This window comes from Abramis brama (assembly GCF_963993115.1).
Source record: "Abramis brama genome assembly, chromosome: 25".
Lineage (NCBI taxonomy): Eukaryota > Metazoa > Chordata > Actinopteri > Cypriniformes > Leuciscidae > Abramis > Abramis brama.
This window is the reverse complement of record NC_139987.1, coordinates 8,496,825-8,513,254: the sequence shown is the minus strand read 5'-3', so window position 1 is coordinate 8,513,254 and position 16,430 is coordinate 8,496,825. Positions and strand designations below refer to the sequence as shown.

General features: G+C 39.1%; 1 protein-coding gene across 1 annotated transcript in view; it reads right to left on the bottom strand.

Moving 5' to 3' along the window:
* Positions 1-7,479: 7,479 nt before the first annotated feature.
* The window catches only part of LOC311076946 (sodium/glucose cotransporter 1-like), a gene marked incomplete at both ends in the record, with an annotated part of 39,794 nt that continues 30,843 nt past the window's right edge, over positions 7,480-16,430 (bottom strand). Inside the window, 7 exons of the mRNA XM_084105453.1 lie at positions 7,480-7,694; positions 7,988-8,093; positions 9,771-9,986; positions 10,184-10,352; positions 10,458-10,608; positions 12,461-12,568; positions 14,234-14,369. Coding sequence (XP_083961579.1) covers positions 7,480-7,694; positions 7,988-8,093; positions 9,771-9,986; positions 10,184-10,352; positions 10,458-10,608; positions 12,461-12,568; positions 14,234-14,369 — 1,101 coding nt within the window. The remainder of the gene's footprint in view (positions 7,695-7,987; positions 8,094-9,770; positions 9,987-10,183; positions 10,353-10,457; positions 10,609-12,460; positions 12,569-14,233; positions 14,370-16,430) is intronic.

Here is a 16,430-nt window from a genome sequence, read left to right as displayed (position 1 = left end):
CTCTCACACTGACACTGAGTGAGCACAGCTGACCACTCCCCCTCTCACACTGACACTGAGTGAGCACAGCTGGCCACTCCCCCTCTCACACTGCACACTGAGTGAGCACAGCTGGCCACTCCCCCTCTCACACTGACACTGAGTGAGCACAGCTGGCCACTCCCCCTCTCACACTGACACTGAGTGAGCACAGCTGGCCACTCCCCCTCTCACACTGACACTGAGTGAGCACAGCTGGCCACTCCCCCTCTCACACACTGCACACTGAGTGAGCACAGCTGGCCACTCCCCCTCTCACACACTGCACACTGAGTGAGCACAGCCCACGACCAGAGACAGAGAGGGTCGAAGAAAGCAGTGGAGCTTATAGCGTTTTCTCAGAGTTCACTGTGTAGCCTGCTCCCTGAATCGTGTAGTTCAATTATCCACATTTATTGTATCCCATTATGTCAGTATCAGTATTTGCTTTCTACCATGCACAAATAAAAATGTCACTGAACTTTTGCTGTGTAATTGTAACAATGATCACTCAAACACACCAAACCAACAATTACTAAAAACACACACAAAAACTGATTTTGCACGGGCATTTTGCACTAGTTCTACAAATAAAGCAAAATGACACATTTAGCTTCTGAAATGGTAAGATTTTCACTTTGAAATGGTATTCTTGATAAAGAGAAAAAAATGTCTAGTGGTTGAGTGATTTAAGGTGTTTAAGGCTGGGTTCGCACTTACATTTCACTTTTAGGTTTGGAAGGTAAGATCAGTTTTGTCTGTGAGGGAATCACTGTTCTTTATCTTTGTATAAGGTGGTTTGAGTATCGTGAGTATCCTGGTCCAAAATCTCTGGGGGAATTCACCCCGAGAGTTAAAATCAGTTGTTTTAACCAGGAGCAACAACCATGCACCCAGGCAGAAGAGCTGGCCTTTGGGTTGAATGTAAACCAACCCACTGTGAAGGGTATCCCTGGGTTCAGCTCTTCCTTAGACCTACAGCCAGGGACCAGTAGCAGCAACTCCTTCATTACTGGTAAATGAGCTTTAAGTTCTCTTAGTACACTGTAAAATAATTTGTTGCTGCGTTAAATTAAGTAGGCCTATAATCCAAATGGCTGGTCCAGTCATATCAACTGTTAAACCTTGAGTAGTGGTGAACTGCTTTAACTTGTGAAAGTGAACACTGCATGTAGGCTATATGTAAAAATATGTTGCCATGAGTTATTGATCAAATTCTCCAGTGTATTCCATTGTAATTAAATTGTGTTTTCCTCTTTTGTGCAGTTTTACACAATACACCAACACTTTTGCAATTGGTGGTTGAAGCATGTGCAGTAAGTGGACTTTTTCTAACTCTACATCAAAAGGGAAGAAAGTACAACACTTTGTAATACCCATTTGTTTCCAATTCACAGGACAGTGAAGAAACCCTCTCAGATGACGGTCCTTTGGAGAAAGTATCTGTGCATGAATAGCTTTACTTTTACACATTTATTTACACGTGTTATGTCTGACTGCAATATGAGTTGCAGGAGTCCTCATCTACAGAAAGGCCTACAGAAGAGTCTGCACAAAGAAGTGATACAGAGGTTGGCAGTTTTGTACTTTTATTTTTGCGGCATGTGTTGACAGTTTTTTTCCCCCTTTTCCCCCCACAAATGACACAGGGTGATATCCGTTCCCTATATAATAGGAGTCTCAACAGACAATAGAGTATTTTGAAAAAACTAAAATTAGGGGAGAACTAGAACTTTTTAAAGACAAATCTGGCACTAGAGATATAGTTGCTTCAAAGGAACTTCAGAGTTAGTGCTAATACATTATTTATTTCACACAGAGTACTATTGCTGACCTTGCATAATATCGCTTAATGCAGGCAAAAGATGACTTGATCACTGGCTTTTCTTTACAAAGAATAATTGAAATAAAAAAGGAACTAAGCATATTTCTATTGTCTTTTATTAAACATTTAATGAATTTAAAAAATGATGTTCCACAATTCTGTCACAGATCCTGGCCATTTTGCTTCACATTTGTGATATGGAACATAGTCACACAACATCTAAGACATTTTTTGTCAGTCAACTGCATACTTTTTGATTCCATTCCTTTTTTTAATTTGATATAATATTACTAATGTACAGATGAGTAAACTAAATATTCACTATGTGAATTAATGTATTTCACTAATGATCCTTCCTGTCATTTTTTATTTATTTACTTTATACTAAATTGTCTAAGAAAACGCTATAATTTGGTTTTGAACATCATTAGTGTCAATTTGGAAAAGGAGTTTTATGATGTATTTGTACTGACGTCATTACGTAACGAGCACGATGAGGAGAGGTAAGCAGTTAGAGGTGCTCTTTCAATATAAGCCTGTAAAAGTTCTGAAAGTTTGATTAAGTACAATATGCATTAATATTATTTTTAAGACTAGGCCTATTATAAATGTCTTAGGAAGTGTTTTATGATAGGATTAGGATAGGATTATAGGATTATGATGGATAGGATTTGATAGTTTTATTACTGAGTACAGCGGTTTGAGTATATGTGTGTGCGTCAACAGAACGTGGTGATTTTAACTGATTAATGAACTGGTCTTTAATCTGTGCAGGTGATAAAAATCACAGAGAAAACATTTCTCATTGCTGTATTCTCTCTTTAATCCATCCAGGTATGGTTTATATCTGTTCATTTTTCCAATGTATTCATTTTGTATCAATTTGTTTCTTTTCTAATTCATGATTGATTTAAAATTGGCTGCAAGAGATTATATTGTATGCTTAGATAAATGGTTGAGATAATTAATTTTGCACTTAATGTTTGCGACATGTTTCATCCATTGTATTTTTGATGCTATTATCATTGTGATGTTTGTTGAGACTGCTTTGAGGAGAGGTGATAAAATCACAGAGAAAACATTTCTCATTGCTGTATTCTCTCCTTAATCCATCCAGTACCATCTACGTGCTCCATGATAATAAACCCTCCGTCAGCAGCAGTTCCAGTGTCCCTTGTCTTCTCTCAATTAAACAACACAATGCAGATCATAACAGTGGTCAGAATTAGGCCGGTTCCACTAATCTGGTATCTTTAGAATCGTAATAGTAATTTACCTGCACATTTACACTGTGAACCCAATTTCTGTTCACAAAATCCCCTTCATTGAGGCCTTAATGGGAATGTGTGTTCAGTCTATGGCACCGTTAGGGAAGCCTGAGGGACACATACTAGAAGTCATACTTATTGGCAAGACCATGATTGCATGATCTTCATTAAAAATGATAATGTACCTACACTGGCAAAAAAAAAAAAAAAAAAATCTGCTTTACAACCTTTGAAGTGGTTTAGAAATACCACAAAACCCCCTAAAAACTGCTTGAGCGCCAGGTAGACTTTGCAAACGGCACAACAGACAGCATTTATCACCAAGTTCTCTGCATCTCCAATAGAGTAAAGCAGTGGTTCCCAAACCTGTCCTGGAGTACCCCCAACACTGCACGTTTTCTTTGTCTCCCTAATCAAACACACCTGATTCAACTCATCAGCTCATTAACCCATGTGATAATAAGCTGATGAGTTGAATCAGGTGTGTTTGATTAAGGAGACAAAGAAAACGTGCAGTGTTGGGGGTACAAGACAGGTTTGGGAACCACTGGTGTAAAGGAAAGAATCACTTGCAAAGAATCTTAGGGCAATGTACACAATGTTTGTGCTGTTGTAAAAGCCCGACTCTGATGAGTCAAACATTAAATGTGTGTTTCCAACAAATTAATGATGTAAATGACTCTCACGAGTCACAAGAAAAATATCTCTCAAAAAGTAGGCCTACACTACAGCTGCGTTAAAGGACTTCCCGTATCAGTTCCGCTTATAAAGCCGCAAACTAATCTTGTTTTCATGAAATAAGCCTGCTCCCGAGCAGAACTGTTACGGAACTGTTGCTATGACAGTCCAGGATGAGCGTCGATGAACCAAACAATCCAAGATCATGCCAAATCGTCAACAATCAAATCAAGCTAAGTTAGCGACGTACGAAGAACGAGCCCCTGGACAGGTACAAACACATGGGTCAAAATGTTATGTCTGTCATATTACTTTCAATGATATTTTAAGGGATGAACAATATACTGTACAGTGTATCAGCACTATATCATTTATCAGCTAATATGCTTTGGTTAAAATCATAAGTTCCCATTATTTCAACTTTTTAATCATGTTTAAGTGGAATTCCTGCTGGAAAAACAGCATTACCCAAGACTCTACAGAGAAATCTCTATCAGTCAGGGAGCAAATTGCACTAAAAAAACACTTTAGCATCTGCCCACTTATCCAATTTTTTTTAATTTATGTCTTTTGCAATGCTTCATGGGATTGTCGTTCATTCCCTCATGAAAGCTGGTATACAGCCTTTTGCAATACTTTTTTGCTCGTTTGTAATTTTGCAATTCACCTTGTAAATGTCACGGGTGGTTGCAGGAAGGCAGACGAAGATGATGAATAAAGTTCCAATATGAAGTTTAATGAGGGTAATACAAATAACACAAAGACAGGCTGGGCAACACACACTAAAGGTAACATAGACCAAACAGAGAATGAATGTGAGGGATGAACTTATAAAGCAAACGACAAAAGACTGTTACAAAGGATACAGATGAGTGGCAGGAATGACAAATGACAACAAACTGAAAGTCCATTAAAACAAAACAAAACTGAACATAATGGACAGTGCCTGGTTTATTTGGCTCATGGCTTTAAAAAAAACAAACAAACAAAAAACAATCCCAATTGGAAAAATGTATAATTCCAGATCCAGCTCTGCTGAAAAAGTGGGTGGGCTTTTTACATTTACTGGTGCGAGTTGATATTGGATATTACATTGTTCCTTCTCATGAAACAATTAAACATGACAAAAAAGGGATTGGGAAATATTTAAAACTTTGCCCTATTTCTAAGTCTCTAATAAACATTACAGTGACACACTGAGCATGTGAAATGCTTTGTAAATAGTTACATGTTCTTGCTTCTATTGAACTCAACTTTTTATTCCTTATTTGTAATAAAAGAATAGTGTTAAATTAGAAAAATGAAAAATTCTCAAGTATTCTTAGACTTTTGAACCCCACTGTAGATTTGATATATTTTGAAGAACTCAGTCCAAAATTGATGTGCTCTCCATCTTAGACGTGACGATGAGTCTCCAGTGATGACGGCCCATCAGGTGTTTGAAGAGTTCATCTGTCAACGACTGATGCAAGGCTACCAGATCATTGTACAGCCAAACAGGAAGCCACAGCCTGCTATAGCCCCGCCCCTCAGCAGCAGCCCCCTTTATTCCAGAGGGACATCCAAGACTTGGAAGTAAACGCCCACTGCTATGATTGGGTAACAGTTTTGCTTATGAAAATAATTTTCAAAATATCTGCTACATGTGTGGAATTGTTTTGAAATCGTCAGATGTTTGCCATTAAGCCAGAGTCTGATCCCGAATCAGAAAACCTACACCACAACATAGTTAAAATATTTTCATGATTTATCACAACTTTTTTTCTTTTGTCGAATCAACTTAGATGACTAATGTGTTTCAGATAACATAATATTTTGAGTTTCTGTTGATTAAAGTAATCTCCATAAATCAAATATTTAATTTGAATTTCAATAAACTCAATTTTAAGGCAACCAGGTTACTTAAAGGAGCTCTATGTAAGAAATGTATTTCAATTAATCATAAAATGGCCCTGATATGTCACTAGACATTAAGAAATCATGTTCATTTCAAATACTTATATCACTGACAACAGTAGTCCGGCCAGGATATTGTCATTTAAAGGGGACATATCATGCTAAATGCACTTTTTTAGCCCTTAAATGCATTTTGTTGTATATTTGGAGTGTTTAGAAGTACAGAAAAGATGAAATTATTCTCTTCAGGTGCTTCGTTGATATCTTTATATTCTGTTTTGGTCATATTTTTCAACCTGTTCCGATTATTCTGTTCTCTATGACGTTTTTTGAACTATTACGTCACAGCATTTGCAGCGGAACTGCCAAATAAGGACATTGACTTCCGGCCCAACACTTCGAGCAATCCGCCATTTTTATTTCTCGCTGCAATTTTGTAGTCCAAGCTAAAGGATGCAGAAGTTATGAGAGGGTAAGTTAAAATGTTCGGTTGTTGGATGTAGTAACCCACACGCTTCATTACACCGTCTAATGTAGATGAACTGTCGCGCTTGTGGCGCATGTTTAACTGAAAGAACGAGCAGAGAGAGAGACCCGGTCACGCGCGCGCACTCTCTCTCGGAGCCAGGCGAAAGTGTAAACAAGACTTCACCTTCTCCAAACTAGACGCTGTCTTGCTCTCTCTCCCTCGCACATATTAATCAAAATAAATCGACACGGTGGTAAAAGGTCGGAAGACCAAAGTTTCATGTGTAAATACAGTAACACACCATTGCGATACATCCATATGAAGACGTTGTTCTACAGGTTCGTCGTCTTCATTTTCATCTCGCTCCTGCTCCGACTCTGGCTCGAACATGTAAGGCTGGCTGGACAAGTCTTCCGTTGTTGACATTTTGTTAATAACGTGTGAATAAAAAGTTTATGTGCCGCTAGATAATCGTATCTCTGCTATCAGACTACAAAAATGGCCGAACGGGGTGGAGTTGAACCTCTGCAACATGGAGAGGGGGCGGGGTATGAAGTGTCTCAATTGTATTTAAAGAGACCGCACCAAAACGAGTTGCTCTCAGACGCACATCAGAAAAGGGGTAGAAAAGAGGCCTGTGGAGCTATAATAATGAGGAATTCAGACCCAAGCATTGCAGTTCCGCTTTATATAGACTACAAATGTATGATTTATATGTAAAAAGGAACAATTTAAAAGCATGATATGTCTCCTTTAAAAAGTGAAGTTGCAGCCCTCAACTGATGCTGATGTTGTCATGGTGTGTTTTGGCCTGATGCGCCACCCTCCACCTATCTACCAATCTCGAAGTCAATAGTGTTTCTGCATACGGGTTGCCAGCTCTGCTCTAGTTACCAGCTGCAGCTACAAACGTTCGTGCTGGATCCTGCAGCCTATCTGGCAACCTCGAGTCAGGGGGGAGGGGATACACCACTCTACAGTAATTTGAAAGTGATTGCAGTACCAGTTTTGGCCACAATCTTACATACGGCTCCTTTAATTTTTTAGGTTAAGTTAGTTTAGGTGCTAAAAACAATGTAAATAAATAAAAAAATTACATAAAAAAATATTGTATTATTGATACTATTGGCAGTTCCTGCCATCAAATAAAGTACAGTTAGCAGCTTATTATAAGATATAAGAAAGTATTAAGTGTTTCAAGAGGAAATTTGTAACCTCTTACAATCTGATTAATCACAGCTCGATGTTACTGATAAGGTAACATTTCTGTCCACAGAATACAGGTCTAATATCCTTAACAGAGTTAGATGATACAGATGTGATCTTTAAGCAAAGAAACCATAGAAAAAGACACAGACGGTGAGGAGGATAATAGCGTTAGCGTTGACCACGTTTCTCCACAGAGGTTTTTCAGTGGTGTCAGTGAGCTTCAACTTTATCGCCGCCTCCTGTTCTTTAGTCAGTTTAGGGGCATTGCCTTGATCAAAGCCGCAGAACCAGTTGTAGGCCTTCTTACAACAGCCGGGTTCCTCACGTTCCTCTGCAGGGTCAAGAGATGAACGGAAACGGTTGTTATTGGTTATTAAAAGTTAATGTTACATGTGCAATGTGATTTACATAAATAAGACACGTGTCTGGATCAACATCCTTTGTTTTTCCTAGAACAAACTACAATCTAGTCAATTAATCATGGCCATAAACTAGTCTCAGCATCAGACGGCCCACCCACAGTCCGTTTACTGAACCACGTGATGCACGATGCACACAAAAACGGTGAGTGTTACCTGTGCTACCTATCAATGATTATGAATTTGGTGGCTTGTACAGACGTACCTTCTGTTTCCATAGAGTTGGAATCCTGTTCCTCAGTCCAGTCATCTAACTCCAGATCAATCCTCTCCTCAGTGTTGTTCCTCAAGCTCCAGCAGAGCCTGTACAGCTGCACAACAACAAGCGGCCGCAGAATGAGGGGCCATGACAGAGAAGTTGCTTTTTTATAGATACAAAATAGTTATACACTTGCTTCATAGATTTATCTATCTGTCTGTCTGTTGATCAACTTAATGCATCCTTTCTTAATAAAAGTAATAATTTATATACCGTATAAAAAAAAATTTTCAACCCAAAATTTTGAACTGTAGTATAATGTTATACGTATAATATGTGTATTTCAAGTGAAATAAGAATATTTAATATTTGTAAAAAAAAAAAATAATAAATAAATATATTTGCTTTGGTACCATTTTCACAAGTAAGGTGTACATTTTCAAAACTCTTTGTACAAAACTTCAAACGGATCACACTTGTAACACAGCTGGTCATTCTTTCAAAACATGATCCCATGCTTTCATTACAGTTATGCACATTTCAGTCCACATAATCATTGTTTCAAACACAACATTATTGTAATATGTAATGGGAACATTTGGTTTAATCACCGAAACACAACAGTATGATCTTCTTTCAATTTAGTACTTTTAACAATCAGTTCATTCAACAGCAAACAATGCAACAAACATGTTTCGAATCACCTTTGTTGCTAAAATAATTACAGTAATACAGGCTACAGCTGCCACATTAGAAAATACACTTACATTACCTAACTTATGTAAGTGAATCCATAATGTTTGTAATAATATCTATCTAGTGTGTTATCAAAGGTGTTATGAAACTGCCATGAGGTTTCGTGCTAGAACAGAGTTTGCTGGCAATGCAGTAAATGTTCTCACTGTATACCATATGACTGAATCTATACTGTAGTTGACCTTTACAGATGAAGGGTGGGTGAGTTACAGTAATGTGGCAGTCTCTGTTTACAGTATCACATGGCATACATACTGTAATGAAGAATGCTGTGTTTGATGCCATCTGTCTTCTTTCTACTGATGCATCTCTGATCAATCTGATGTTATACATTCATTATACGTTTCCTCTCCCCTATACTCTATCCTGCTATAAAATTGCAAATTTCTCTGTCTCTCTCTCTCGTTCACACACACACACGCACACGCACACGCACACGCACACGCACACACACACACACACACATGTCCACACATACACACACACACACACTTTGAACATAGTGGTGGTTATTATCTATAAATCAGTGTAAAAAGAATTCATTACATTTGGTTATACATATCGGAAATTGCAAACAAGTTCTTTAGAAACTGTCTATAGAATCAATATCTACAGAAATCTATAGGTGTACCAAATGATTAATTGATTAATCATTAAGTTCAGTTGGATTAAATAATAGACAAATGTATTAAACTGAACAAGTCAAAAGTTTGATAGTAAGAGCAGTTTTATGAAAGGCAGTTACTGTGAATGAAACATTTATGTAGATGAAACACTTATTTTGTGTTGTGAAAAGGATACTTTTGTGTTTGAAAAAAACACAATTGAAAACATGCCAAATTGTTTGAAAAATCTGTCTGAATCTGATTCTGATGATCTGTTGTGATATTAGCACTAAGAGTTTTGAAAATGTACACCTTACTTGTGAAAATAGTACTAAAGCGTATTAAAAAAACTGTAAATGGAAAAAATGGTGGTACAGAAGCATAATTAAGAACACTCTATAATACTGAAGAGTATCAGAAGAACTTACATGTTTGTCGTCAATGGGTTTGGTCATGAGGGAGATGCCCAGTATCAATATACAGGACAGGGTGAAGAGGATCAGTGCAAAATAGAGGTAGTGTACACCACAGATGATCGTGGGACAGTTACTGGGGCTCACGCAGCTGCCCGTGCCATAGGCAAACTCGGGTATCATACGTGCCAGACCCACCAACAGACCAATACACAACCCGTAGAAAGCGCCCTGTGAGGGAATACCAACACTATGTGTCAATAGATAAAAAATTTACAGCAAGACTTGAGCGGTTTTGAGAGAAAAAAACATGATCAATATTATTAATATCAATCTGAATTTAACAAGCAAAATGGATATAAACCAAAATATATAAATGGATACAAAGCAAAAAATATAAAACTGTAAAATGTGAAGGACTGACTCACTGCTTCGTTTACTCTCTTGCAGAAAATGGCGAGGGTGAAAACAGCGGCGATTGGCGGTGCCAGATAACTGGTGATGGACTGCATGTAGTCGAAGAGCTGGCCGCTCTGAGCTGACTGAACTATGGGGATCCACGCGATACTCACGCCAATCAGAAACAGCATGAACAACCTGTACGCGTGAACACAGGCATCTCAAGAGCCTTTTCACATAATTTTCTGCTCACAAGGTCAGAAAATCAATATGCAACACATACAAACAGACACAAGAACGCACCTCCCAGCAATCATGAGCTCCTTCTCTTTGGCTTTGGGACGGATCTTGGTGTAGATGTCCATGGTGAAGAGTGTGCTAGCGCTGTTAAAGATGGAAGTGAGTGAACTCATCAGAGAGGCCAGCATGACAGACAACATCAAGCCTCTGAGACCTTCAGAAACACACACAGCAGTTTAGACCCATAACACCAGACAGATCTATCAAAGCATGTAAAGAGTAAGAACATCTAGGTTACTAATGTAACGTTACGTCAGACTGACATCATGGGGTCTCGCCTGGGAGCCCAATCACCTCCAAGTGGTAAAAGAACGAGCCAATGAACATTGGCCAGTGAGATTTGGATGATGAGTCACACCCACCCGGACATACGGGTATAAATAAGACCGGCATTACTCACTTCATTTATGTTTTGCTGAGGAGCCAAGACAGGATCCCGGCCATTCAGCGGTAGTTTAGGACTGTGGCAGGGGGGACGTAGCGTCTCCTAGGTTTACATTAGTAACCTAGATGTTCCCATTTAGTCAGTCACGTTCGACATTACATCCCTATGGAAAGTGCCACAGCCACTGAACTGTGTTACGAGTGTTGGAGATGCAGATGATGGCAAGCTACAGCTTGCCCTTTTGGCAACTGCTCTCACAATTTCGTAACTTACCTAGCACCCCATGTAAGCCTGAGAAAGAAGTCTTACCAAAGGGGATGGAAGGGACAGGATCTTATTCGGGGACGGTCGAAGCTGCTGTTCCTACCCCAGGGAAGAGTGCCTTGGAACTCAATTCCCAATGTTTCTCAGCCATGACCATAACGCTGGGGAAGCGTGCCCAGTCCCAACGGCGGGGAACGCTACGGAGACCACACACATAAACACGCAACGCACGAACTGGACACAGCAGCGCAAGGGTTGGGTCTCCTACTACCTGGTCCCGAAAGGGAGTGGTGGGAACTTTGGGCACGATTCGCTGACTGAAAAGGCCTTCAGGTCCCCCACCCTCCTGAAGGAAGCGAGCGCTGTCTTCAAAGACAGGATTTTAAGCTCAACTGAATCATGGCACATGGCATGCTAGAGGAGTGCGAGGTTCGTGGGGGCGGACCCGACAAAGAAGCTCCCTAGCCCAGTGGTTCTCAATTCCAGTCCTCGGGACCCCTTGCTCTGCACATTTTGTATGTCTCTCTTATCTGACACACTCAGTTCAGTTCATGGAGTCTCTCCTAATGAGCTGATGATCTGGTTCAGGTGTGTTAAATAAGGGAGACATACAAAATGTGCAGAGCAGTGGGTCCCGAGGACTGGAATTGAGAACCACTGCCCTAACCAGTGCTAACCAGACCCGCGGCTCTACTACGAGAAGTGGCGGGGGGCTGGTTAGCAGCAGAGGGGACTCGTGCCTCCGTATTGAAGAAGGGGAGTTGCGACCCCAATGCCAACATGGACATGCTCTTGTAGTGCGCGTTCGTGGCCATCAGATGAAGTCAGGAACGACCGCATCCAGAAACACACGGACGGAAACACATCTTGAAAAAAACGCTGACCACCCGTGCTTGCTCTTTTAGGGAGCTGTTTTTTTAGCCGAATGTTGCACTGTGTGCACAGCAAGCTGGATGCATACACCGCTGGAATCCCCCGTCACACGGCAGAGAGATCCCACAATGAGCTTGCAAGCTGCAAGTTTTCACGGTGTTCTCCTGATAGCAATTAAAATTGCTGTTATTTGCTCTTCAGAAGTGTACTCTCTTTTCAGTAGAGTTGAATTGGAAGAACGGTCGCTGTGCAACCGCTCGGCTCCAAAGCAAAATATAAATGAAGTGAGTAATGCTGGTCCTATTTATACCCGTATGTCCGGGTGGGTGTGACTCAGCATGCAAATCTCACTGGCCAATGTTCATTGGCTCGTTCTGTTACCACTTGGAGGTGATTGGGCTCCCAGACGAGACCCCATGACATCAGTCCGATGTAACATCGAACGTGACTGGCTGAATGGGAACTAGAAATATAAGGATATTACCATTTGGCATCAGGTCCACCACTAGTTTCGGATAAGCAATATTACTACAGCCCACACTGGTTCCACAGTATAAGTCACACTCTTTTGGATCCACACATGCAATCTCATCTAACACAAACAAGAGAATATACACAAACATTGGTTTCACTAATAGTCTTTGTCTGTTCACTGACCTTCTGATGCACATTGCATACAAAAACGTCACAAAAATGCTTTTTACTCTGATTGCATTACTTTTGGACTGACAGAATTTCTTATCACAAAGTCCACATACCATTTCCACAAATCAAACTGTTGTAGAATCATGAATTCAGATTTAACCCCCCGAAATGTCACACAATGTTATTTGTATAACTGTATTTATTAATTCATTTTTAATTCTAAATGTAATTATTAATTGGCTTTTATTGTCAATTTTCAATTTTCATTGTAATTTTAGTTTAAGCTTTAGACATTGTTATGTTTGTCAGATATGCACAACTGATTTTTAAGTATTATTTTATGTCTGCTTTTCAAAATTTTGTAAAAATTATAATTATTTATTAGAAGGATAAACATACTATGCATTATTATTAAGGTACAATATTAATAATATATTATACTACAGGGCCGTTGAATGCTTGAATCTGATTGGTTGACGAACGTTCTAAGGTGTGCATTATTTTCAGGGAAACGCACGGCTAAAGTAGTTCCAGGCAGGTCTTGACCGCATTACAGTTCCACTTCACTTCGCGTAGTCAACTGTAATAACGGAAAATAGGATACAATTCATAACAAGAAAAAAACATGCAGCCCCATGCGCTTGATCTGCAATTTTCAATGTCTAGCTTCACATTAGATTGATGTATCTAATCGTGTCGTGACCGCATTACCACCTCGGGTGTGCATTATTTTTCTAATAATTCAACGGCCTGTCGTCAATTATTCCTTACTTAAAGAACCAATAAAAACATGCATATTATTTTGTATTATTTATATCGTAACAGTATTTATTCATATTTTGAATGACCTTTTACTGACCTTTTTTGAATTGTCTTTTTGTTATATACTTTTGTCATTTTCATTATTTTTTATATTTCTATTTATCTTTAATTTTTTAATTTCTATTTTAGTAATTTTAGTATTTCAACTTAAACTTATTTCAACTTTATTTTTCATTTTCATTTAGTTTAAAAAAAAAGTTTTTCATCTAATTTTAATTTCAGTTTTACTTCAATTTACAAAATTTGTGTAATTTTGGTTAACAACACTGCGTCAAACAAAATAAACTGGTTGTCAGATACTCAACCTGGGGTGCTCAAGTTAAGGATTTATTAAGCCCACATGTCATGAAAACAAGAAACTATGCTTCTAACCACAGGTCGAGAGCTGTCGTTCAGACCACACAACTTTGCAATGCTGTTTGTGAATGTTCATTAGAACTATGTTTTCGGGAAACACAGACTCATTTAACGATGCTGATAACGACAGAACTTGGAACCATACCTAGTTAGCTAACGATGCTTTTTGGATACGCACCCCTGTCTAATTAGGCGATTGTTTGCTAGAATAAGATGCTAGTAAGTTGCTAGCATGTTCTGTGAGAAATACATGGACCAGACTTTCTGATGGGCAAAAGTCTAGTTCGGTGAGACTAACAAAATCCATATATTAACATTAAAGTTGCCATTAAATATCACTTAGTCATGATTCAGTCAACATATTTGCTAACATGTACAAATAGTTAATCTGTTTATCACCCATCTCAGCCAGGATGCTGCCAATCGTTCTCACCTGGGTACAGCACTCTGCTGATCATGCCAGGGAAAACCATGAGGAACATGGGCAGAAGTTTGAGATAACCACACAGGATGCAGCCAGCTTTCACATGGGACAGGCTCTTGGCAGACAGACAGCGCTGCACTATCACCTAAAACAAGATGGAGTGTTTGTGTGAATAACCCAGAGGAACATTTTAGTGCTCAGAATCCAGTGTTTCCCCATACATTGATTTATTTGTAGCGGCCCACCACAATATCAGCATTGACCGCTATAGATTTCTAGCCTGGCTAACGTCAGACCTCGTCTCATTGAGATGTGGTCTGGGAACCACATGTTCATTTTCTCGTATTTGAGGCGTGGTTTACGAATGCCCAGAGCCGTTTATTGGGCACTACGAATGTCTATCAAATGCGCCTGTACGTAGCTCATAGCCAATCGTTTCAATTATACCAGATGACGTATGTAGAGCGACAGAAATTCGACGAGGAAGAAGACGATGGGTCAGAGATTTATGTGTACACGATGGCGTTCAGCGACTATTGCCGTTTGTGCAAGATCAAAAGGTAACTTCGCGTCTGCTGCCATGTTGGATCCATAGATATAAACAAACTGCTTCGGTGTGTCGCATAGACGTTGTCATCGTCTTGCTGCTCCCTCCCCGTTCTGTGATTGGCCCCCTTGCTGAGGTGAAAATCTGGTCCATGGAATCCAGGCTGCCTAGCAGCGTGAATAAAATCGCGCTGCGCACAAGGCAGCATGGGGAAACCCAGGCTAATAGATTTCAGTGCTTCCCATTCATTAACTAGACTGTGGCGGCCCGAAAATATATTTCAACTTCTCATAATAATATAAAAGGTCTTTAATGTTGTGTTTTGTGCCATTGCTCTCAAATAAATTAAAATCGAAAGCTCAATAAGGCTTTCTATCCTTTTCAAAAAACTGTCGGTTTGCGCTGCGCAAAGAGAAGTGTGCGCTTCGCTCACATGATCAGCACATGATCAGCTCAGCGTCTCAGTTCACAGTGAATGAATGCAGTGAACTCTATCTGTGCATGTGCTGAGTTTAGCTTGCATTTGGGAACGCAGTTATGCATTATTTTCACATTTGCATAGTTGACGGTTACAGCATTTCAACAGGATTGGTAAAGAGACGCTTTTGTAAAAATTAAAGCTCGACTACAGTTTCCGTCAAAATAAAAGCTCACGTTTATCTCTTGCATGTATAGAAATCAGGACAAAATTTATTTCAAAAGTTCCATTTATTTTTCATTGCATTTGTTTTACAATATGTGGCTATTACTGTCATAGGAATATTATTATTTGTATTATTTATTAGTATTATGTAGTGTAATGTAGACTGAGACACTATCACTAAAAGAGGTTTGAGTCCCCTTCAAAGTTCGGGCACGGACTTTTTCTTTGTTCAATTTTCAGTTTGCATACAGAATATGGGTTGGAGCTCTTAAATTTAAATTCTCAAAGATTATTATTATTATTATTTTTAAATCTCACCAGATTTATGAATTTAACATTAAAATGCACAGCATTTTCTTACGAGGGACCCTAGAGTGACCGAGGTCTACTCACCACAGTTTCACAAAATCCTTTGGGAAACACTGGAATCATTTAGTTTACAAGGGCTTGCTGATTTAAAAATGTAGAGTTTGAACTTTTATTTATGGTTGTTGTTCAGTGTATACACCACTGTTCAAAGGTTAAAAAGATTTTTTTTTTTTTTTTTAAATAAGTCTCTTATGTTCACCAAGGCTGCATTTATTTGATCAAAAATAGTAGAGTATTATTAGAGTAAAAACAGTAATATTGTGAAATGTTAATAGAGTTTACAATAACTGTTTTCCATTTGAATATATTGTTAAAATGCAATTTATTCCTGTGATCAAAGCTGAATTTTCAGCATCATTACTCCAGTCTTCAGTGTCTTCCCAGGTGTTTCTGATTAACCACGCCCCCTTGTTATCTTGTTTAGCTTGTTTGCCTGTGTATTTAAGCCCTGTGTCTAGTTCAGTCTTTGTTAGTTCTTGATGTTGTATATTCTGTTCCTGAGTCCTGTTCCCTAGTCTGTTTAGTTTATTTTATAAAAGACTACTGCTGTACGTGGATCCTGCTTCCTCCTACGTTTCAACCGCATTGTTACAGAAGAACTAACCATAACATGGATCCAGCATATCGTCTCTTCCTTCTCAGCCAAG